Genomic DNA, 24,761 nt, shown 5'->3' on the forward strand with positions numbered 1-24,761 from the left:
AAAAATATACTTCATCTGGTTACCTTTTTTGTGTGGGTTTTTTTCTTTTTTTTTAATGAAGTGATGCAAAATGCAACTGTTGGCTTACTTAGATTTCTCATTTGGACCTCTTGTAAAGGGATGTATCTTGGTTTTGTTCCAAGATGCCAAAATCATTAAGTACTCTTAAAAAGAGTTGCACACAGGTTAAGAATCATGAAACTGTGAATATACAACAGATATAGCTTTCCTGAGAGAAAATCTCGTGAAGCAATACAGCTTATCTGAAAAAGATAGTTTTACAATCCTTGCTTGGGTCTTTTTCATGTGTAAAGAAATTATACTGCCTGCAGAGAGGTGTGATGTATGAAACTTTCTCCACAAGATGTGCAACTGAAATAGTAAGATACTTTTGAGTTTCCTATGTCTGCCCTATAAAAAAATTTTTTTGGAACAGATCTAAAAGATTGTTTCTAATGATACTACTAAAAGATGGAATAAGTTATAAAAAGTCCCCTTGAGAACTTTGCATTGCTTTTGTGGCAAAGTGGTCTCAGTAATTATGGTGTTGTCTAAAATAATTTAAGAGCATTAACATGGTGTTTGACTGATTTATTTACCAGTGCAATTTTGATGAAGAACACTGGATCAATGGTATGGCTTGCCTCTGTCTCTTGCACAAGGCTGTGGAGGGCAGATCTGTTAGGTATTTCCTCCAGGCATACCCTGGAGAGTGTTAGAAGGAGAGCTCCCAGACTTCCTCCACCGAAAGCAAAGGAAGACAGCAGGTCCCTCCTGCACATGGAAGCAGGTCAGCCTACGTTGGAAAGAGCAGATGTATCACCCTACTGAAAACTACTGCAATGAGGTGCAGAGCTATCTCACATGAATCCTAAATATCCCTGATCCCATGATTAGCTAGCTACCCATTAGATGCCTTTTCTTCCCCTCTTTCATATATCCTTTTATTTTCCGCTTTCCCAGCATCATTCCTTCTCAAACACACCAACCACCTCTAATTACTTTTTTTTTCCATTGGTTCCAGTTTTGCTACATCTCTACCTAAATTTAACATTTCTGATCTTCCTTTTTAGGTAATCTTAGATTTGTATAGAATCACTTTGGTGCTGTTTGCCATTGAAAACTGTGCTTCTCAAAAGGTCCTCCATGTTGTCTTTCAGTTATTTGTGAGAAATGACCAGACCTTACAGAATTTCCCCATAGCTATCTGTAAAATCCACCCATCCCTCACGAAAAAAATCATAAGTTTTTGTCACCTTCTCATTATGTTACTGTGAGAGTGACTGAGTGCTGGCATGGGATGCCAAGGGAAATTGTGGAGTCTCCATCCACAGAGATATTCAAAAACTGTCTGCATGTGATCCTGGGCAACCAGGTTCTCGTGACCCTGCTTGAGAAGCAGGTGACCCTGCTCGGTGACACCTGCTTGGGGCTGCACCAGGTGACCTCCTGTAGCCCTGTCCATCCTGAACTAGTCTGTGATTACGTGAACCTGTTGTCACCAAGACATGTCTCATCGCCTTCCTGCAGAGCGTGTTCCAAGTGCTGCCCAGTTACAAGGGCTCTTGGATCCTTTTGTCACATTCCAGCAATGTGGAAGTGTCTTCTGGCAGTGTCACTGCATGACTAGGTGTTTGTACTAGTTGCACGCTAGGTTTTCTATTTTCTAAAAGCAATAAAAAGAAACTACTGGATATTATTTTAATGAATAAATACAAATCATGACTTAGAAATCTGCCATGCTCCCAATATACATGTCACTGGATAAAACGCAGTCACCTTAACATATCAATGATCAGTAACAGTAATAAGTTTCTACAAACAACTAGGGTTCCCAAGTTCATTTTGCTTTGTGATGTTCGAAGTTTCTCAGCCGCATTACATTTACGCTTTAAGTTCTGAAATATGTTTAAATAAACTGTGAACTATTTTGATCTCTGAATGTCTCTTGCCAGTGCAAATGATCTTTTAGAAGATCTAAAGAGCATACAGATTTGTGCTAAGAGGTATTTACAGAGGGAAAAAGACCAAACCCATTTCCCTGTCTCTTCAAACCTTCATTACTAAAATCTGTGCAAAAAGGTATGACAGAATATTAGATCGAAAAGATCTTCACTTGAGAACATAGATTGCAGCATTTTACACCCGTAGATATGATTATTTGATTTAGAAAGTCGTCACAAATCAGGTTCAAAGGACTCCCTTATAACATATCTAAGGATACATATATACAGAAAAAATAATTTGTGATATTTTGTATAGCCTATTTACAAATCTTTAATTTGATGAAATGTGTCATTTCTGTTTGACAGAGAAATTCAGAAAACTCTAACATCCGCTCTTGCTGATTTGCTCACTTAGTTTAACTGTTTTAAAGCAGCTGCTATTAATATAAATAGTGTACATAAATATTGGGTTGCTTTCAGACGATGAGGTTAAAATCTGGTCCTCTACACATAAAACGTCACACAATTGCAAGCCTACCCTTGCAGTTAGGCATGATATTATCACATTTTACTTAAAAAACACTTTATTCTTAGATGTGTGTCTGCTAGACTATGGGCAGCTGAATTATGCTTTTGCATATACTTGTATTCCCATCTCAGTGCTAAGTAGGGGTTTCTCAGTGAGTTAAGTCTGTTCTAACTTTTGTGAGACTGCAGGCCACTAACAGCAGTTGAATTAAATGCCACCTGGAAGGACAATAGTTTTAATTTTGTCCCCTAAAAAGTAAAAATGACAGAAGTATGGAGTCAATACAGTCATGTGTCTCTTGGACGCCAGATGTTGGATACTTTCTTGGGGTTATTAACAGCTTTTTGACCCACAGTCAATGACAATGAATGATGCTATACAGTGAAGAAATAGGCTGGTTTTCTCAGTGTGGGTGGATTCTGTAATGATGGTTTTCAGCCCCATGGAAAATGTAAGACTAAGGCTTCTTTTAAGTTCTTGAGATGTAGTTAGTCCTTCCCTATGCAATCACCTTTGTACAATGGTTAACACCACCCTTGATGAAGACATCTGCCTCACTTGGCTCTTAACTTAGAGTCTGTCTAAGTTTGTTGTGCTCTTGAGCAGGCTCTAATTTCAGGTGCGCGGGGACATTTCCAGCATATGCTGTGGCTGAGATACCACTCTTAAGAAAGTCTCCGGTTAACACTCAGAAGAGGAAATTCAGAAGCATTGCCAGCATTTGATCATCCACTGGCGTGCTTGTGTCTCAGCTGTTGAAGGACTGCAGGACCACGGGACGTGCTGGGTTTCTCTTCTAACTGTTCAGTTGTATTTCTTTTTCCCTTATTGTCTTACATTTAGTCTTCATAGTATGTAGGGGGCAAGTGAAGGTTACTCTTGCGTTTGCTCCCTGTGTATATAAGAGATTGGGCTTTCTTCTTTCTGGCACTTGCAAAAGACACGTTGTCATCCCCTGTTAAGGACAGGTAGGAAGCAATACTTTCCCTCAGGCCATAGCTGAGACGAGAATCATCTATTGCTGCCAGGGTGCTTTCAGTATCTTCAGTCATCTCCAGCCTTTAAAAGAACAAAATTTTGTTACTGTTTCAGCTACTTGAACAGAGCCTGTTAGTGTAATATTAAGTTATTACACTAAATTATGTTAATCTTGTTGTGTAAGAACTTTCCTGTCTCATAAATCAACAGATTTTTTTGTCACTTAGCAATTTTCTGAAACAATCAGTACAACTGTAGTATCTAAATATTTTTTGGCACCTGGAAAGGAAATAACATCTATACGCTTTCTCTCTTTCCTCTTTATCAGTAGGAAAATGGCCTCTACTGCACAAAATTTTCTTGCATTTGTAAGCAAATTAATATATTTTGTGAAGGAAGAATTGTGGAGGGAAATTTACACATCAAAATTAAAAGGTGCTTTTGTTTCTGAAAGTGGTTGTTTCACCAGCTTGTGAAACCTGACCTACTTTCTCTAGATGCAGTCATGATATTAGAAATCTCATGAACTGCAAGTGGGCTCCTCTGTATTGAGAGACACACAGCAGCAAAGAATTATGCTGGGAACGTGTATTCATTACACTTGTGCTGCTTCAGGGATGGCAACCATGTGAACAGGAGGGAGACACTTCTGACTGTAGAGGCTCACTCGTAAGCCATTGCACATTAATGTGCTGATGGTGGTGGATCTGGCTAGGCTTTAGCGCCCTGCTCTTACTCCTACTCCATCAGTGAGAGGACTTAGGAGTCCCAAAGCTACTGCATATGTGGCCACACTCTTAGCTCAATAGGAGAAATGGTTGAAAGTTTACTATATATTCTTTCAAAGTCAGACAAAGACTATCAGTTAGAGAGCTGAACATCCAGTTTTCATGGGTTAACCTGCTGTCAACAGCTTTGAAGATTGTCTGGTCTTTAAAACATGTCTCAGAAAAAGGAAATGGCTGCTTCTTCAGTGATGTAAGTGCAAGTATATACAAGACTGGAAAAAAAAACCTAGTTTCTGGTAACCTGCATTGCATGTGGTACCTGTGAATGTTTCTCCAGTTGAAAGTTTTATTCCGCATCACCACAGGAGGAACTTGATTCATTACACTGTTGTTATTAGTGCATTGGGTAAGACAAGGTGTTGTAAGGACACAGCAGAGACCATCAGCAACTTCTGAACAGGGAAATGAATACATAGAAAGTTAATCTATGCTCATTGTTACCTTCACTTTTTTCCCTTCCTGGTGCACGTTCAAATAAACAGTTTTGGACGTAGTAGTAGTAGTCATTAAATTGTGTGTTCTCAGCAAGGACACTGAAACACAGGCTTAACTTTTTCCTTTCCTCATACTTTTGCTTTTTAATTTATCATAGGGTGAATTTCCCAGTGTACAAGTGAGGAACTGAGATATAGAATGATAAAATGACTTGCCCAAAGTCTAGGAGGAAGTTTGTGACAGAGCAGGGGCTTAACCTCAGGCTTCCTGAGTCCTCAGTGAGTTCTGCTTTTGCCTCCTATTGTGTCAACCATGCAAACAGAGTGTAAAATAGATGCAAGATGCGACCACTCAGATTGTTTTGTACATGCATCTATCCTACTATGGAACATGGCTATGGAATGAATCAAGGTTCACATATCAGTTTCATCTATGTTTCTTCTCTTCATCCTTTTCTTCTTGCTCCACTAGGTATATTGCATATGGTTTTCTACCCAAGTAGAGAACATTGTGGCTGAACACCAGCTTTTTACATCTTTGAGCCTTATTTTACAATGAAATTCTGTATCATTTTGTGGTGGGGGAAAGGAGTTAAATCTCACTATGTCTGCTGTTACATCTATAACACAAGTAAACATGTCAATTGTTATATGTTTGGGTTTCTACCTCCACAAATTTTAGGCTTTGTTTGCTTCTTTCTAAATAGAGAAAGGTGTCAGCTAACTAAAATCTAAAAAGAAATAAATAAATAGAGATGATCCAGTTCACATTCTTACTCCTGTATTTATATTATTGAATGTGAAACCTTCTTCCACGTGTTTTGAGTGTGAGTATGGCTTTTCTTTCCAATTTATCAGCATACTCTTTGGCTATTGCACTTTTTCATTTACCTATGATATGCACAGATACGGTGGCTTTACACTTTTAAAAGTACAGAATACCCATTGTTAATTAAAGCATAGAATCTACTCTTCTTTCATAACTTTTATGTAATTAACTTCCTTCTTATCTTAAAATGTTCCAATCTTAATGTGTGATAACTGCAGCCACTTAATTGTGTTGTTTGTCAAGTTATCTCTCTGGCGCAGGTTAGATTCCCATGAAGGCAGAAAACTATCTTTAAAACAGATATCATCCACTGGACTGATATTAGTAAAATTGACAGGTAAATTTGAGCAAACATCTTGACCCCCTTGACAACTTCTGCTGATGAAATCCAGCCATACTGTTCTAAAATATTAGGGAAGAAACCAACAACATTTCTAAGAATTTTCTGCTGCAGATAAGGTTGTGTGATATAGCAGTTCCTAAGGGAAATGTGATCGCAGATCCTCATCTTGCGTGCCCTGATGCTATCTATCTCCTATATGGTAAATAAACAGTAGACATGTCCATACTGGTAAACAAAATGAGCCAGGAGTTGAGCTCTGGCCCTGGGATCCAGAAGCAAGACTTGCATCCAAGCAGCTTAACATTTTTATACTCTTGAACTTTTGATATCAGCTGTGCACTGAGAGGTGCTGGCCATCCCTGGCCTGTGCTAACCTCCAAACTGTGTTTTAAAGTTGTCTAGGGAAATGGAAGACACTAGTTTGGAACAAAATAGTGTAAAGGACAGCTCTATTTAGTTGTCCATACAATATTACATGCCAATATGGGCAGAGCCTCTCTGTCTTTATTTAGCAGATTTCTTGGGTTGATTTCAGTTGCATATTTGTATATAGGATAAAACATAAAAGATATGAACCAAAGTTTTTTCCATTACTTGTTCTTTGGTAGGAGTTGCAAGTCTCAGATGTAGGCAAAACTTCTTATTCTGGACCTTTTATATCATAGTTTTACAGTTGCAAGTGGAAAATGTTTATTCTGTAGTTCTTTTTACCTGAGTAGTGATTCACAAGATCTTCAAGGCACTGAAAAGTTTGCCGTGGAGAGATGTAATACCAGTTATTTGGAAGGCGGAAAATCCTGTAATGTTTCACTTGCCTGTGCCGCACCGACAAGGAATATAAGCCTGAAGAAAGAGGAGAACTCATTAAATGAAAGTAGGGCCCTGGTTTTGGATAGATCACAGTGACCTCAAACAGAGTATCTATACGGTGTAGGGCTGTAATTCCAGAAAGATCTGAAAAAAACCTGACTGTCCATCCTAATTTCTACTTACATAGTGTCTGAGATTTTTATTAAATTTAAATATCTGGTGTGTTTTTCAATCTTTCTTCTAGTAGGGATTTTTAAAAAAATACTGTAAAGAAAATGGACTTTTTCAGAAGTTGTTTGCCTTCCCCTGAATATGGGGACTATACTCATCTGCTGGCATGGTGATTTAATCAGCCTCTACCAGTGCAGTAGCTGATACCTACTGAGTTTTAAACAAAGCAATAGGAAAATTCAAGTTGTCTTCTCCTGCCAGAACTGCGTTATCAGGTAAGGATTGAATGCTGATTCTAAATTTCTTTGAATTTAGTTTATGTATTACAAAACGAATTGGCATGTGGTATGCAAGAAGTTAGAGAAGTTGGATTATTGTTCTTTTATAATTGCAGTGTCATGATCTTATGATGTGTTCTGGAGCTTTTATAGAAGGGAAGATACACATTGCACAATGATATATTCCCATTAAAGAGAATAAAAGTATAATATGTGAACAGTACAATTACCATGTAGCGCAGAATTGCTACCACAAAAAACAAAAAATTGAAGGCATGTCATTTTTTAAAAGTAAATAAAATAATCAGCTGTTTATTTAGGAAATGCACTTAGCAGCCACTCCTGCTTCTTGGTCTGTATTTTATAGCTTTTTCAAGCAATATTCTGTGAACCAAGGCAAAGTTCTGACTTTTCCTCCTTTTGAGAAGTCCCACTGCCTAGTAAGTTTGCATACGACCAAAGTAAATAATAGTGTTCAAAAACCTGTCACGTTTATGCTTATGCTTGTGGAACTTTCCATGGCAATCACTAACCCTGTTTCCATCACCCCTTGTAAAATAGGTGACTGGTGAAGACTGGCGCTGGGTGCCTTTGCCTTCCCGTTACATACATTTTCTGGTTTCAGACTGATCCATACAAAGCAGAACAAGGAATGAATTAAAGAGCTGTAAAACTGTTAATAACTGAGATCAAGGGGGAAAAAATGTGTTTTCTCACCTTTCCTAGTTTCACTCTCTCTGATCATGAAGGAGCCGACCTTGGTGTTGGGTAGCTGTAGAAGTTCTTCTGCTTTTTCTCTTCCCAGCCCTTCAAATAACCAGCTGTGAAGCAGGAAAAAACCAAATTCTGAAATTTGGACACCATTGAAACATGTTGCAGCATGTGGCCTTGAAAGTGCTACATTAGCCAGGAACAGTGACTGTAAAACTAACACTGTGGCTTTCTGTAGTTATTCTGTCAACTGTGTCCAGACATATTTCTCCAGTTTGTGGAGAAAATTTTGCTCTCCTTTTTCACATATTGAGTTCCATTAACTTTTGTGAGACTAGGAGAAGAATGAATGAGGTTTGGACTGAATAGGGAAAACTAAAGTGTTCAAATCACCTTGATCTGAACAGTCACAACTGTACCGTGTAGTATATTGATGGCCTATCTGTGACATCAATTAACCCCCTTTTTCATTTAAACCACTTCTGTTAAGCCCAGATTTTATTTTATTATATTGTAAATATGCACAAAATGAAATAGAATTTTTCTGATTTTGCTAGGGCATAGTCTAGTAATTTAAGTTAATTTGCTTCGTGGAATTAGTCTTGATTGTTGTCATCAGTAAGATTTGATAGAGTCTGCTCTCAGCAAAACAGTCTTGGGGAAACTTCAAATAGGATCTTTCCATTACCCTACCTGTCTTTGGGAAACATCTCTAATTCATGAGGATGTAAAAGCATATTAAAATTTAAGCACTTACATAAATCACAGTAAAGTTCACAGTTCATATGCTTAAAATTAAACAGGGATTAAAACATTTGCCAAAAAAGTTTTAACTGTGTGCTTTAATGTTTTTTCTTTTTTTTTTTCTGACCGTTGTCCAGGGCAACAGGAAAACTCTGAACCTTCCTTAGCTCTTCTAGTGTGAGAGTTTGCATTCTTGAATGACTTGCTAGTCTTTCTATTTGTTCTTTTCAGCCTGTTTTTTTTTTAATGAGTAACTGCAGCTCAAATTTTACTTTTTGTAAATATTAATATTAATAAGGGCTCTTTATGCACGTCCTAAAATTAGAGATCAGTCTGTGAAACAAGAGTATTTTAAATATTTTATACAATGTTTGAGTTATTTTTGAACCTTTCCAGCTCTTAATCCTAGGATTTTCCTTTCTGTATTTAGATGGGGATTTAATATTCTCAGATTTCAAAGAAATATAGGACTATAAACTAATGAAGGGCTATAAATAAATAAAATCTCTGTCTATCTAGTCACTATTGGAATTTTTTCTTTTATTATGGTACTCTATTCAGAGCAGTATATGTACAATGTACAAATGTAGTGTTGAAAGGCCATAGGAAATGCATTTACTTACCCATGGTAAACCTTTGCTACGTATTTTCCTGGAATATAGTTTTCTCGACCTGTTGTAAGGGAATGGACTCTCCACCAGCCTCCTTCACTGTGTGAAAACAAGAGAAGGAATATTTTCAGATGTACTTTCAGAGCTCGTCCTCATTTTAGAAATGAGTTAAGATATACAGGCTAGCCCGTGACCTTCTGTCTGTGTGCTTGAATCTATGCATTCAGAAAGAGTCTGAAGTTTTGTTTCTTTTAGATTAGTTCCTTTTCTAAACTTGCCTTAGGAACAGCTTTGGACACAGAAATAAAGTGCATTTGTTCCATTTAAATTACGTAAGTAATAAAATATTTTTCTGTAGCTAAAAGAAGAAGAGTAAATACTCAGTGGTTATACCATGCTGTTCTTTCCCTTCCTGCAGCTAGGCTTATACTGGTATCCTAGATATTAAGCTTGCAGCTGAATATGCTATTTCTGGACAGCCCTGTAGTTACACCAGGGCAGAGATACTCAGCAAAAGGACCTTGTCTGCCGGGGAACGTGTTTTCAGTTTAGCAGAACCCAGTTCATGGTTTGCCTTTTTCCTTTTCTTCAAAGAGCTGCTGACCAGACTCCAATTAAAATAAATAAATAAATAAATAAAAAACCCACCACCAAACCTCATAGGTGAAACTAGGTGATCAGACATGTTTCTTCGCTGATATATCTTAGAGTCTTGCTGTGATACTGAATACTGATGTTGGCTTTTGAATCCTCTAGCAAGGGCAGAGTCACAAGGATTTTCACATGGATACTGCAGAGCTTTAGTGATTAGTGCAAGGATGCTGATGATTGGCTTCTCTCTACCCTTTTCTTTAAGAATTTGAATCCAAATAATAGTGTCTCTTGTGTATGAGAATTATTCTTGTGTATGTTCATACAGATGCTCCTATATTATGCCTGGACTGCAGACCAGAGTCTCAGTATGTCAAAACAGTTGCATTGAAAAACCCTGGGTTAAAACTCCTGAGTTATAGCTGCTGGGACCATGGTCCAGAAAGCATATGCTGAGGAAAAAAGGCAAGTGTCTACTGCTAAGAGCTGGAAATTTGAGGACCACACAAATTTTGCTTGTGGGTGTGCAGCTCACATGAAATTATCTGTAAGAAATTTAGGTTATTTTATGTTTTTTCCCACAACTTTTCCAGACAGAACCGAGAATTGCAATAACAAAAAAACTGAGAGACTCAGTAAACAGTAATACTAACCCTGAAAAATCCCTTTGATCATTAAAAGTCCCAAAGCAGCACCACAGAAGTTATGTAGGTTGGGAAGGATCATTGGAGGGCATCTGGTTTGACTTCTGCCAGCTAAATGCAGTTGTTCATCTCGTAATGAAAGGTGCCGGACAAGTATGGAGAGTGAAGAACTGTGCTAGTGATTCTTATAAGATACTGCCAGTCCAGAAGAGCAGTAACAAGTATCTGTGAGGAGCTGTATTTTCTGTGAGTGTTCCATGTATCCATATCCTGACAGAACTGGTTGGGCTGAGCGCTGCTACACCTAATTGCTGTGATAGAAGGCTGCTGAGCTGCCGTTATAGAATAGAAGCAGTATACGCTGGCTGCTCGTGCTACCTTCTCTGTGGTGACTCTGTTACACATGCTCTGATCATGCCTGCAATGCTGCTGCTCTCTTCCATTCCATTTCCCTTCTTTGGTTAAATTGAGAAAAAGATTGTGTCTGGAGATTATGTTCAGCAAGAATCTGCATGCAAACGCTTCCTATTAATATCAGGAAACAGCCCAGCAGGCCAGAAAAGACCCTTCATTAGGATACGATGATTTGCATGGAGCATTGGAGTGTCCTGTCTTCTGTGAGCACACTGATTCAAGACAGAAAGAGGAAAATTCCCATCAGTGCTTGCTTTGGTTCTTATTCAGTGTTAGGAGAAGTTCTTGATCACTGCCAAACCTGCCGCTACAGAAGCCTAGTTTTATTCAGAATTTATTTCTCCATTAGATGATACTATGAGCACATCTATACATATGATACGCCACACATAATTCACACATACAGGCATATGTACTTATGTGGAGTTATGAGGGCTCATAGCCGATGAAGGCTGCAACTGAAGCTTGAAGCTGGATTTTCCAAGCTAAGACAATTATTGTACCACATTGTGTATGTTATGTAAACTGCAGCAAGGTTTAAACAGCTGGAAGTTAGCAGAGAAGAGTTCCCATGGTTTAGGGAAGCTCTCAATCAGCAGAAAAAGAATCTGGTGGTATTGTCTGAGCCTTGTGATCTCTAGGTTCAGGGAGGAGGGAAAGTACACTTTGTCAGCAGCATGTAACTGTGGCCATTCTGGGTCAGATCAAAGATTTGCGTAGCCCTTTATCTTGTCACTGACAAAGGCCGTTGTAGGTCATGGTGACCTGGACAAGAGTCCAGGAATTCATCAGTCATATGTGATACTTCTTGAGTATTTCTGTTGCCCAACCATTTGTCACTCTAACTTTCTCAGGTAGATAATTTCTTTAACAAATTTAAAAGTCATTAGAGGATTTCCCTGTTAGGAATGTGTCTGGTCTCCCCTTGAATCCATCTACTCCACCAACTGCAAAAATAAAATTTTACACAGCTTAAACAGAAATTAAACAGTCGTTGTGTGGCTGAGTAACTTCTAGGAGGTCACTGTGTAGTGATACAAGTTGTGTGCAAAAGAATATCAATGTTGCTGGCTTCCTTTTTTTCAAGAAGTGTGCTCACTCTTGTATGGGGTAATATTTGTACTATGACAGACTAGGGTCAGTCTGAACTAGTGCTTTCAAGCCTACTTCTTTCTTGAGCTCGTAAATTTCTGAGTGGAACTGGCTGAGAAATCTTTGACATTTTTTTTCTACACTAAGAAAATGCAGAATCGATTTAAAAAGTTAACAAGAAGAATAGCACTATTTCTAATTTTATTTTTGTTAGTGTTACCTTAAATCTAGGATGAAGTTCTAAGACCTAATCATAGAAGAGTTGTTCAATAAAAGGGGTGATAGAGAAAGTGAGAGACACACCTGACATAGAGACATACAGAATTATTTTCCTTTTTGACTAGCAAGGGAAGGATACTTTCTCAAAATAATTTTAAAAAGCAGAATTCTGTTTTGAGAGCTACTTTAGAATAGAGTCTGAATCCAGCTTCAGAAACCACGTCAGAGGAATCCAAGGATCAAGAACAGTCTGAAATCCGAAACCCTTAGGTTATAATGAAATTTATAGCATAGCTAAGCTGAAAGAAGAAATTTTTTACTGTGAAGCTGTTGACATATTGGAACAGGTTGCCCTGAGAAGCTCTAGATGTCCCATCCCAGGAGGTATGCAAGGCCAGGTTGGATCAGGCTTTGAGCAACCAGATCTATCGGAAAGGGTCCCCGCCCATGGAAGTGGGGTTGGATGAGATGATCTGTAAGAAGGCCCCTTCCAACCTATTCTATGATTCTATGCTTCATTGGAAATGCTGAACTCAGTTCATTTTGCTGAGCTGCATCCAGTTTGGGCTGGGTGTATAAAACAGAGCTTTGTATCAATTATAACAAAACCTAATTTTAAAAAAAAAATAATGGATCAACTTACTCTGATAGCACACGTAGTTTTTCCCCTACGTGAAATATAGGTTGGCTTATGTCTGCTGAAGGATAGTCATAGAGGACAGCAAGGAAATCACTCTCCTGACCTGTTAAGGAAGAAAATAAATGTCACTTAAAACCAAAGTAGGGTTCTGGAGCAGAAATCTATTTTTCATTATGTATGTTTTATTTCACGTAGTATGTCAAATGGGAAAAAAAATCTCACTCTGAAATGTCGCTTGATAAACATAAAGAGCTCAATATGAGCATATAACTTTCCAAGAAGAATATGGAGATATTAGAAATGAAGTAATTGGGTTAATTGTAAGCAACTAAATTTAGACTACTTTTTCTAGTAATTACATATTTAAAGGCCATATTCAGTTTGAAACTAGCAAAATTAGTAAGTATTTATAGTATTAGGAAGTAACCCAGTTTGATTACTGTCACTGTCTCTAAATGTCTCCAGCTACAATTCTAAGCCAAGCTGATGCTTTGCATTTAAGGAGAGGAAGATGCATGTTGAATTGTTCCATCATTTAACACCACTGATACTTTTCAAAGGTATGGCATTAATTAAGATCAAGGGCAATAAGAGTGTGGCCATTATTGCTGATTCCCCATCACTTGAAAAACTTAGCTTGATGAACAGCTAGGGTGCTTTATTCTGCCCCTTTGTGTGGAAACTGTGCTAGAGGTAGCACATGATACTCTTATATTCAGTTAAAGAAGAGAGGCAACATAGTAGTTTTTAATTAAATCACTACACAACTGCAATTTGCAGAACTAAGGTCAGTAAAGTGAGAAGATGACCTTTTACATAAGTTAGGATTGCTCTGGGATTTGCAGCACTGTGTAGGATGTGCTGAGTCTCCTGTGTTTCTGAAGGATGGAGAAGGCATTTTGCACCAAACTGGAACCATCAAATGTGCAAGAGCTCCTCATCCAGCAGGAATCTGTGATGCCTGGTAAATGCCAACAGGTGGGAGATACAGAAATGTGTCATGCTGGGTGTTTTCAGCTCTTTGGCAGGAGTCCTCATGAGAGGTATCATGCAATTCCCTGCCTGCATTTCTCCTGGAAATAGGTCCTTTCCCTCTGCACGTTTGAGTACCCTCCGCCAGTACATAGAGCGATAAAGCTTTCCTTCTCCCTCCAGCAGGATCAGCGCCTCTTTAGTAATACCATGTAGTAGTATGTTTGCAGAGGTGGTTTGACTTCCATACCTGCCCACTCTGTGCAGCTCACCACATGCAAAAATAAGAATGAATTCAGGGGAGGAGAAAAAGAAATTACCCAGAGAGATAGACACATTTCTGTACCTTGTTAGATTTTCTCATTTGATATGGATCCCTCATGAACTTGTCTTTAGGGAAGATAGTTTCTTTAGGGAAACCTAGAAACAGCATCCTGAATGAATGCTGAGATTGGCTTTGTGTTTTCAGCCTCTGTGCCCCAAGGACTTGCAAATAATTCACAGCAGTAATGATGAAAGGCTGGAGGAAAAATGCAAGTCTGGGGAAAATGATATTTTTCAAGATGAGAGATTTTACACTTGTCCTTACAGCAGTGATAATGAGAATATAAGTGTTAAGGAAAATATTCCACATAAGTGATTTAGAGGAAACAAAAAGCAATGCTTTCTCAGCTGATTTTGAGTAGCTGTTTGTTGTTATGTTATAGGGACTTGTTTTATGCAAAGTAGCGGGTCATTTACCTTAACGGTAAAACTGACTGTAGGCATTGTTGCTCTTTCTAAAGTTTGCCCATTGAAGTAGCCCTACATTGCAGTTAGGGAGCATCCTTACGGACATAGATGTGTGGAGTCTGAATTAGACATTGATTAGTTTGACAATGTGTTTAGTATCACCATGATTTTCTTGATTTATTAGTGTCACTGAATCAAAAAGTACCTTTGTATTAATCGGCCAATTGCTGTGATTAGTGTACTGTAACTTATTATATAATTAGTTCAACTATACTGAAGTAATTCTGCACTAAAAATTGAGACACCTTCTCCGCCTATGAAGCTGCTTAGTACCTGAGGATGGCGAGACCTGGGTATCGGTGCTGAGTTCTTTTCAAAGAAGCAAAATTTTTACCATGGAGTAACAGAAATACATGCCACAAGGTAACTGCAGAATAAGGATAAAATGCTATTGCCTAATTTATTATTGCAGGTTGTAAGACAACAGTTCTACATGGAATGCCAATTTTTAGCTTAATGGCAATGTCTTTAGCAATGCTACTTTTAAAACTTATGCTGTTTATTGATAAATGTTTTGTTTTCATACTGAAAGGGTGGAAAACAAGTGCTTTTCTGATCTTCCTTGCAAACGGGTGGTTTGCATTTCGTTATGCACTGCAGGGTATGTGACTTTTTCTCTGCTTTAGCAAGATCTGTGTTACTTTGCTTACACTTTGATCTTTATATTTGTTTCTGTTTCAATTTTACACGTTAATTTGTAGTTCTGAAAAGGAACTACACAGTGTTGGCTGCCACATCCATGCAAAAGTTAGCTCTTAAACTACATGTGCTTATGTTTGAGTGAAAGTAAATGGGTTTTGTACAGCCCAAAACCTTTCAACCCTCCTACTCCACAAAAAAGATCTCATTTTAATTGGTATTTAAATCAAACCTCACCGGGTTTTTTGGTCATGTAAAATACTTCACTGCACAGAACCCATACTAGCCCCTTTCAAATACAAAAGCCTCGAAACAGGCACTAAACAAATTACACTGTTTCTCCACACCTGAATTTCACAGTGATCTAACAGATTTGATCTGATGAACTTCCCACACTTTTAAGTTGTAAATGAAAAAAGAAGAGTTTCCTCTTCTCCTCAGTGCAAGTGTAGGTTATGTCTGAAATGGAACAACTCAAAAGTTAGAGTGGAAAGAGCAAAGCACAGTCATTTCCACTGAATCGGGTGTTAATTCTGGTTTGTTTGGGTGGTTTTAGGAGTAGGAAATTAATGTGAAATACATTCTAGTTTAGATGTCTGCACCCCTTGCAACGTGTGAGACTGAATAATGCATGCTTCCAATAATTCATTGTGGATAGACTACAAAGCACTATTAGAACGGAGAGCATAGGCAGATCCAGCTAATCACCCACAAAAACCACTGTGCTCTGTGTGCACCAGTGTGGTCCCTATCTTGAGTGGGAACAATCTAATTAGAGCTCAGCTCCCTGGTTTATTGTGCTGCAGAAATACTGTCATTTGTGGCATGGCATATGCCAGAGGGTAAAGGAGAGCACTGGTATGTATCTGAGAGGCTGTTTGTGCAGCAGCCGTAAGGTGTGGCTGCAGAGTTGCACCGGTGTACCCAAAATTAGATCTAAACCAACCAGCTTGGGAACTGAGAGTTATGCAGGTGCAGCTCAGTAAGGATTAGCCCTTGATTCAAGGTCCCAAGGGAGTAAAGGGAACAGGGTGGGCTCACAACTCCTGCTGACCCCTTGCTGTCATAACTACTCTGTTATCAGTACTTCGGTTATGCCAGGAGTGCCCATAGAGTGTGCTTTTTCAGATGGAGTGCAGTCGTATGTTAAGTCCAAATGCCTCCTTGGGAAATGCAGCTTATGCACTGTTCCCATTCTCAGGACCAAGACTCGCGCACTGGAGTTGAGGAAAGCATAACATCTTGCTTTCAGTGCAGCTCTCAGGCAGCATAAGAGGCTTATAGAGGTCTAATGAACATATTTACACATCAAGTCTGTGAACTCAAATTACCTGTTTTCTTCTGTCTTCTTGGTGAGTATACTTTCTTTTCTCTCTTTCCCTCCTGTTCCCGTCCTTCAGTTTACTCAGTCTCACTGAAATAGGCCAGTGTAAAATCTGCTTTACCTAATTATTATTTGGACTGTTGTAAGTCCAGGGATTGGTCCTCCACCTCACTTGAATCATGGGTGGCTGTTCCTGGCCTGGGGTACAATCTTCTGTGTTTGGCGATGTGTTTGGAGTTTGATCTGCTCAAGAAGGTCTCCCTGAAGCCTTCTCTTTGCCAGCCTGTAAACCCCAGCTGTCTCAGCATTTCCTCATAGGAGAGTCATTCCATTGTTCTGATCATTTTTTTGTGGCCAAAAAGCCACCTTTGTGTGCTTAAACATAGGTATTCAGTGCAATTTCATCTGTGAGAGTGTCTGAGATATTCCTATGGTCTTGGCAGATGCCACTGCAGCTATGGGGGACTTGTTTCCTCCCCAGGTGTCAACAGAAGGTCAGGCACAGTCTGACAAAGCACCTCTCTAGTTGTGCTAGACATATAGGAGAGCACATGTAGATCAGGCTCTGAATTATTTAATGAGTAATTTCCCCTTGCAGTCATTGTGCTATCGACATTTGCTGAGTTATCTCTTTGGGGTATGTTTTATTTATGTCACTGGATGGGATGCAATTGGCTTTAGCTGTGCTAAATCCTGACTTTTAGTATGTGCAGGAGAAAAAAGAAACGTATTCACAGCCATGGCAGACTGGCCCCGCCCTGAGTGTACGCATGTTTCTGTTTTAGTGGTTATGCTATTTGTGACAGCAATTGTTGGGAATATCAACATAAGACACAAGGCAACCCACAACTGTCAGCTCATATTATGGATCTCTGAGTAGCTATTAAGAGAATTTGTTTCCTGCTTTATTAGAACTACATGGATAGCTGTATCAGCTAGTTCTTGGCCGTGCTAGAGGCAGGGCTGAGTTTCCTTCCAAAAATAATGAAACCAGGCTGATCCGCTATTCTCAAAATTACAATTAATGCCTTCCCCTCTAAAAATAATCAAATCCCAAAGCAAAACCCTAAAAGCTGTTTTCCTCACCTCTTGTACCAGCTGTCTCTTGTACTGAGGCATGAGAGCTGAGGTTGTAGTGACTCTCCATCTCCTCCCTTGCAGGTTGGGAGTAGGAGCTTGCTGAATTCCTCCTGTTTTCCCCCTTAGATACATGATCTCTATCAGCCTATAGGGAGGTGGGAGCTTTACAACTTGATTTTTTCACATGTGGATGCTTAGAGCAGATGTGTTAGATCCCCCTTTGGCATCTCAGCCTCTGAAATGTGTGTATCTGTACAACCTTTGTTGATAAACCTGATGACAAGTTGACTGTGTGCCACTTTTAATGCAAATGTCTAACAGTGGTTCAGTGCAAGCATATCATTATTAACGTTTTTAACGTTAAATGAAGCAAAACCAAATCTTAAGAACAAATTTGTATAAAATATTACATGCAAGTATGTCAAAATACATTATTTCTGTTTTCTGAAATGGTGTTTCTGTGCTTTCTGAATTGAAAGGAATGTCTTTCAAGGAGCACCAGCAAATAATAGTTTTAACATTTGGGGTTTTTTTAATTAAATAACTTCTTGGAAAATAAGCTAGAATGTACCTAAAAATAGGCACTGTCTAGAGGATGCCCTCCTTCTCCCACAGCAGTCATGGATTTGCCTGATTTTGCTGTCAGGTGGATGAAGGGAAACACATGAAATGTACCATATATTTTGAACATCTTTCCCTTGAAAGAAATTAAATGAGTGCTTACCTGTTTGGCTCAGTACATTTGTTTCTTCGGAGGCTCTTGGTGTTTTCATACTATTTCCCATTGTGCTCTGTAATTCTGTTAAAGCTCTTCAGAACTAAATCAAAGGAGACATTGAACTTAAACATCAGAATAACACCTGCTGTGCCAACAGATGAGAAATGACCTAGTTTGGGAGTCTCCTATTTTATAGAGTTTTGCTTTTGAGAACTCTTGTGTCAAGTTCGTGTGAGAGTTTTACATACTTGCTAAACTCTCACCACTTTGGTGCTTTTATCAGGGGAATAGCAGAAAACCACAGCTAGGGAAGTCACTCAGAACAACGCAACGTAGTAAAAGTTTCCATTACCAGTACCTCAGCACAATAGGAAGTCACAGCAAAGCCATGCCCATACAGTCATTTCATATACAAAATGTTCTTTTCAACATTGGGAGATCTGAAGTTACAAAGCAATTAAGTAGATTATGTACCTTGTTTTCAGTGTTGTTTATATAGCATATCACTTTATGCCTGAACACTAAGAAGATTATTGGGTGTTTTTTTCATTTAATATAGTTGTGCTTGCTGCAAATGTGGGCAATGCTGTTTTGCCTCTTATTTATTTATTTATTTGGTTGTTTGGTTGTTTATTTATTTATTTATAGTAACTTCTTGCTTCAAAGTATTTCATCTTAAAGCACTCCTCCTGCATAAAGCCAGTGGTGCAAATTTTGCAGATGCCTGTCTTAAAAAGTCTACAAGAAACAGTGTCAACCATAAGACTAAATATCGTGAGAGTAACAATTCCTTCTCATGGCTTTACTGCACCCATCCTAATTCTCCCTGACAGAGTACAGAGTGAGAAATGCCTTGGATATGGAAGTTGTCTCATGCTATTGTGTATTTTCAGAGACAGAGGAGCTACAGGCTATAGAGGAGCTATATCTATTTGAAATTGTGCTTTAAAGCGAAACAACACTACTACCTGATAGGTAATTATTTCTTAAAAATATATTTCTGACAATTGCCCTGTACAAATGATAACAGGAGCTCTAGCAGCATCATGTGGGTATTCTGTATCTTTCATTTTTTTTCTAGCTTAAACATTTCAAAGGTGATTACTACCTTTGGTAAGCTGCCCTTTAGTTAAAACAGACTAGAACTTGACTGAAAGAGTACTGCTGAAATCAGTGAGCCTCTGTTACTACTTGTCTTTTGGAATAAGACTGGCAGAATTAATTATAGTGCTTAATATCATAAATTTTTCATGTCTTGGAACAAGTTTTGGAAGGCATCCTACCAAATTAAATGCCATTCAAAAGAAAGAGAACGAGTCTCTTATCAACACAAAAAGATCACTGCTAAGACAGATGGTAATGCACAGTTTGACACTACTTCATCTTATTTTCAAGCTTCTTAGTGTTTGTTCCCCAAGGCTCTTTGCTAGTTGTCTGTATTTCACCGGCCAAATGGTGCATTATCCTTACATTGTCTGCATTCAGGAACTAGCTTGTGGCACATCTGTAGGATGCAGCTGTGCCAGTGTCTTTCTGACAAGTGTCTGAAATCTGCTTGCATATGAGCAAAAAGCTGTTTCATTACCTTAAGTAAGCCTAGAAGCTGAATATAAAAGTAGCCTTAAATTTAAATAAAATATTTGGCTATTCAAGTTTGAATAAAAGGATCTTTCTTGATAGAAAACATGAGATCATTCTCCATCTAAATGCACTTAAGTTTCTAAAACTGAAATCAGAAGTAATTTTGGCAGGCACTGTCTACTTGCAAGATTATAATTTCCTGAACTAATTATGAATGTTTTTTCACAAGACTCAATTTTAATTTCTTCAACATTTTACTCAGTTGTATCCCATCAAGAATAAGAGGTATATGCATAGGAATAGTGCAGCCACTACTTTGGCTGCAGATACTGTAGATGTTCCTGGCTCATCTTCAAAATAGCCAGCAAGATTTCCTGGACATGGAAATAGAGAGCTCAACATGGCTGAAAAATTCCGCCAAAGAAGTGTGATAAAAGCTTGCACAAGTAATCTCTGCTGAGTTCTGTGCTCTAGTACCTGCATTTTTGCAGTACTTGAAAAGGGTAGTTCAATTTGGCTAAGTGTATAGTAAGTAAGCTGCAGTTATCAAAAATTTTATGCAATTCCAAATAGGTGCATGGCATGTCAGCATAAATATCTTATGACCATTGATAATTTTGACACATGCAATTGTTATTTAGAGTAGCACTTGAATTTTGTGTTCTAAAAGTATGGAAAAATAAAAATACTAGAGTCCTACCTCTATGTACCCCTTTATTCTGTGTTGTGGTATTTGAGGGCCAGGAGAACAAGTCATCCTATTAGTGATCAGACTGGTGACTGTGTGCTTTGAAGGGCTTTCTTTTGCTAGCCTTAAGATACAGCGGATACAATTTTCAAATGTGCCTGATTCATTTTGGAAAGTAATTCTTAGCATTTGTCCATGATGGAAAGACTTCTGAAAACTTTACCTCACACTTACAAATTTTCTGAAAGCATGGCACATTTGAGCAAGACACTTCCATTTTCCTAGATGGTATTTAGGGGTCTAAACCCTAAACATTGCTTTAAAAATAACTGAAGTGTTTTTGAAGGTTTTCTTATATGTAGCTTGTAATTAAACCACTTGCTGTCTAGTCCAAATGGATTAAGTACTGGATAACAGGCATGTGCCTATTTCATATTTTTGCAGAGCAGAGCCAAAACTGACTTGGCACATTTATGCCATACAAATCATCATTCTTCTCAAAGGACCCTTATAGTCAACAGGACAGAGCATGCAGCTCAGTGCTGCTACCTGAGATGTGGAAGAATCTGACTTACGGAAAATACAAATGTCATTAAATACTCACAGTAACAGTGAAGAGCAATGACGTTTTGGACTTTGATGTCAGTCGTGTGACAGTTTGTTGTGTTTAATTACATTTTCCATGCTCTTTTACTGTCACTAATTACCATTGGCAGCAGCATAAAGTCTTGAAAGGGGCAGAGTTCAAGATGTTCTGTAGGCTCACGGAAGGAATGCTCAATGAAAATAACGGAAAGCTGTGACTACTGCTACTGATTCACTTACACAAAGTGATGAAAAGGAAAATGATAGATATCAGACTAGGATCTACCAGTAAGTCCACCATCAATTACAGATTTGGGCAGAATAAAGGTGCCTATAATGCAGTCAAAGGTGGTGGAGTGAATTCCCTGCGGTATGGCTAAACTCCTAGACGTTTGAAAATGGGATGTAAATGGAAGAAATTGGAAGTTTTGTTTGAAAGAGTGCGGGGGAGAGCAAAAGATTATTTCTACATGCTTGCTGGCAATGGTATATCACTGGTTTTAGAGTAACAGTGTATGAATTTGTATCCTAGATATTTCTAAAGCAACAGTTCGCGTGACTGCCAATCCTTTTCATTGCTATATGATAGACTCTGAGGTGGTTTTCTGAATTTTTAAGATACTCTACAAAAACAGACTTACAGGAAAGTGTAGAGCATCTTGTGGCTGAGCCAATATTTTATTATTTCAGTCAGCAATGGAGCCATAACAATTTTATAGATAATACTATTTTGAAATAGCAAATGTGCTGCAGGCACTGCATCTCACTTAAAGTTGGCAACTAAGCTTGGCATATACATAGAGGTGACATCCCTCTGTTGTAAAAGTAGCTAATTATGCCAGATCCGAAGAAAATAATTCATGGAGGGTGTTTTCAGAAGAATTAAGGAGATGCGATAGACTCTAAGTTCACCTTGTCATATCAACCCAAGGCCCTGCATGGAGGAGCACAGCTGCTGTCCAGCTTGGAGGAACTGCTGGGCTGCAAACAAAACTCTACCTGCAGCTTTCCCCTGCTCATAGGCACCTCATCAAGCTTGTGTGGAAATTTGATTTTAACCATTAAGACCATGTTTGCAGTCTTCCAAGCTGTGGTCATTCCTCCCCTCCCCTGTCCACTTGTGCACATACTGTTTAAGGAAAGCAGGTTGATTCAGCTGTAGCCGTTTGCAGACACACAGCTAGTAGGTTTTACTGATGTTTCTTGCTTTATTTTTGCTGCCAAAAGGGTGGTGAGTAGCATCTACAGCCCCGCTCCTGCTTTGTGTCCTATCTATCAGTGGCAGAGCTCTCAGCAGTTATGAACTCTTTAACTGTCAAGACTGGAATCTCAGTGACCTACATAGGGTGGGTCCCAAAAACCTGTGGTACAATTTACACCTTCCGTTCTGGTGTGCAACATACCTAGCAATAATTTCCTTTCACAGAATTTGTTCTCTGAGAAAATGCACTTCTGGAGCAATTAAATGGAATGGTGAATAGGAAAGCCTATCACAATTTTTTCAAAAGTCATATTTAAAACTATTGAGGGTGAGTAAACATAAATAAAGGAAAATAAGAGAAATAAAATGGCAAGGTAATCACCTGAGTAAGCCCCCTCTGCAATGAATGCAGCAGACTTGTAAAATTAGGACATTAATCACTCCTGAGATGCTATAGCTTACTTTATATTTGTTACCAGATATTCATGTCTATATCGCCAAGGTCTTAGAATTTAATTTTCAGTAAGGTTTACAGGTAGTGTCTGAATCCTATTTATCTTGAAATTACCAGTATCTTTTATTTTTCATGTGGGGAAAAAGTGGCTTAAATTTCAGAAGCTCTATATTTTTCGATTAATTTCCCATAATTTGTCATGAACCAAAATGAGCACCTTTTCAGCTTTTAGGCACTTGTACCCTTACTCTCAGAAAGAACAATGTAACACTGTAATCAAGGTCATTCACTGAAACACATAACTATGAAACAACACAGAATTATCACATTATGCAAACTTCTAACGCTTTGAATAAAAAGCTCACTAATCTATCTGTGACATATCTCATATTTTGTGTTATAGTAAGTTGCAGTTTGCTTCAGCATAAGGTGTTACACATCTATCTTACTGTGAGCTTTGAGCAGAAATGCTCCTTGTCCCTTCTATCTTAAGTACAGGTCCTTATTAAAAGAATCAAAGCAGGCTTTTCTATTTATACCTTTGGTGGTATTTGAAATTGATAGTCTGAATACTGTCATTATTAATGAACTAGAGCTCCCTGTTATATAAATAAAACAGAAATATTTGGTCCCCTAAGCAGATTAAACGTACCAGAGCAAAGATTACCTTTAAATGATAAGCATGGTATTCCAGATGGCAGTATTTCTTAAAAAAGCTGTAGTCATAATACTGCTCTTGTGCTGCCAGCAAGGTTTAGCTGATCAAGTCGAGGAGCAGCCAGTCGAATGAGCGTGTTATGAAGTTCACGCTGTCATGTAGAGCAGCATTTGCCAAACAGGCCACATACTTCCTCTCTGAGAAATAAGGAAGGCTCAAAGTGTTTGCAACAGATGAGGTTGCTGTTGCAAGTCACTACTCAAGCCACTTTTTATCTATGGGCTGAGGAAAACAGGGAGGTTTTTACCATATTGCATCAGGGCTAGTGAGAGCAGATATGAAAAATGAGCAAAATATCGTTCTACATTACTTTCATAGAATAGGTTTATCTTTCTTCTTATTATTTATTTTCCCCAAAATCTATTTAACCAGTCATGTTTGGTCCCAACTGTTTTATTTTATGTATTTTTGTTATTTTTTTTTCAGACAGGCAGGAAGAGGCACAAAACTTTGTTTTCATTTTTTATTCAGGCTGCATGGGAATGGAAGGTTTGCTTTATTCTTTACTCTGCGTTTCAAAACACCAATGTTTGCAAATAATTGAAAGTCATTGTCAGCAATGAAATAAAATGGAGAAAGCCTGCCTATGAAGCACATATTCGCATCAGTTGTACAAAATGCAGAAGCAGGGCTGCAGGACCTCTCTCATCTCAGTGTCTGAGATGAGGAAAACAAGATACTAGCCTGTTAAATAACCTGACTGAAGTCCCTAGTACTGCAGATATGAATGCAGAATCAAAGGAATTTATTAAGGTTTGCCCTTTGTTTTTATGATCTGAAAAACTCGCATCTAATTTTGTATTCTTAATTTTATAAATTATGTTTCTGTGTTAAAACCATCAAACAAACAATTTTTTTTTTAAAAAAAAACCCCTCACCACTAAAATACCCAAACTAAACTAAAACAACCACTAGAAAATCCAGCAAACCCAAGCACAGTTCCTACTTTACACCAGAGCTGCTGGGAGTAGGTGCTCATGCAATGCTGATCTGTTTGGTGATGAAAACTAAAAGTTGACAAGTATGGGAGCTGTTGTGGAACTGTTATTAGAATCAGGAGACAGTGATTGAATTCCCAAAAATGCACCAAAATTTGGAGCTATGGTAATTACAGGAGAGCATCCTCACCTTGAAGGGACAGGAAAGCATCAGGGAGCTTGATAAACAAGTCAGTTTACAATACAGAACAATGACAGCATTATAGCCAGTGCTCTAGGGGATTGGTTTTACCATAATG

At 38.4% G+C, this 24,761-nt stretch overlaps 2 protein-coding genes across 3 annotated transcripts in view; one reads left to right on the forward strand and one right to left on the reverse strand.

Moving 5' to 3' along the window:
• The window catches only part of TG (thyroglobulin), a 160,568-nt gene that overhangs the window by 96,352 nt on the left and 39,455 nt on the right, over positions 1-24,761 (forward strand). The window lies entirely within an intron of this gene.
• Positions 1,688-23,669, reverse strand: SLA (Src like adaptor). 2 transcript variants are annotated; one of them, XM_069854681.1, is made up of 8 exons: positions 23,474-23,669; positions 18,304-18,414; positions 12,776-12,875; positions 9,185-9,271; positions 7,824-7,927; positions 6,559-6,690; positions 4,501-4,633; positions 1,688-3,534 (listed from the first exon to the last, which is right to left on the reverse strand). In XM_069854681.1, the coding sequence occupies exons 2-8, from the start codon at positions 18,362-18,364 to the stop codon at positions 3,315-3,317; spliced, it is 837 nt and encodes a 278-aa protein (XP_069710782.1). In that variant the 5' UTR covers positions 18,365-18,414; positions 23,474-23,669; the 3' UTR covers positions 1,688-3,314. The 2 variants fall into 2 exon arrangements, with proteins under 2 accessions (XP_069710782.1, XP_069710781.1); XM_069854680.1 differs by having other exon boundaries at positions 18,304-18,397; positions 23,474-23,668.

The sequence above is a fragment of the Phaenicophaeus curvirostris genome, chromosome 3 (assembly GCF_032191515.1).
Source record: "Phaenicophaeus curvirostris isolate KB17595 chromosome 3, BPBGC_Pcur_1.0, whole genome shotgun sequence".
NCBI classification, from domain to species: domain Eukaryota; kingdom Metazoa; phylum Chordata; class Aves; order Cuculiformes; family Cuculidae; genus Phaenicophaeus; species Phaenicophaeus curvirostris.

Coding starts and splice junctions, on each gene's coding strand:
- SLA (XM_069854681.1), bottom strand. CDS start 18,364: ATGGGAAATAGTATGAAAACACCAAGAGCCTCCGAAGAAACAAATGTA. Junction 9,272..12,775: donor AAACTACGTGTGCTATCAGA/GTAAGTTGATCC, acceptor GTTTTCACACAG/TGAAGGAGGCTGGTGGAGAG. Junction 7,928..9,184: donor GTAGCAAAGGTTTACCATGG/GTAAGTAAATGC, acceptor CCTGCTTCACAG/CTGGTTATTTGAAGGGCTGG.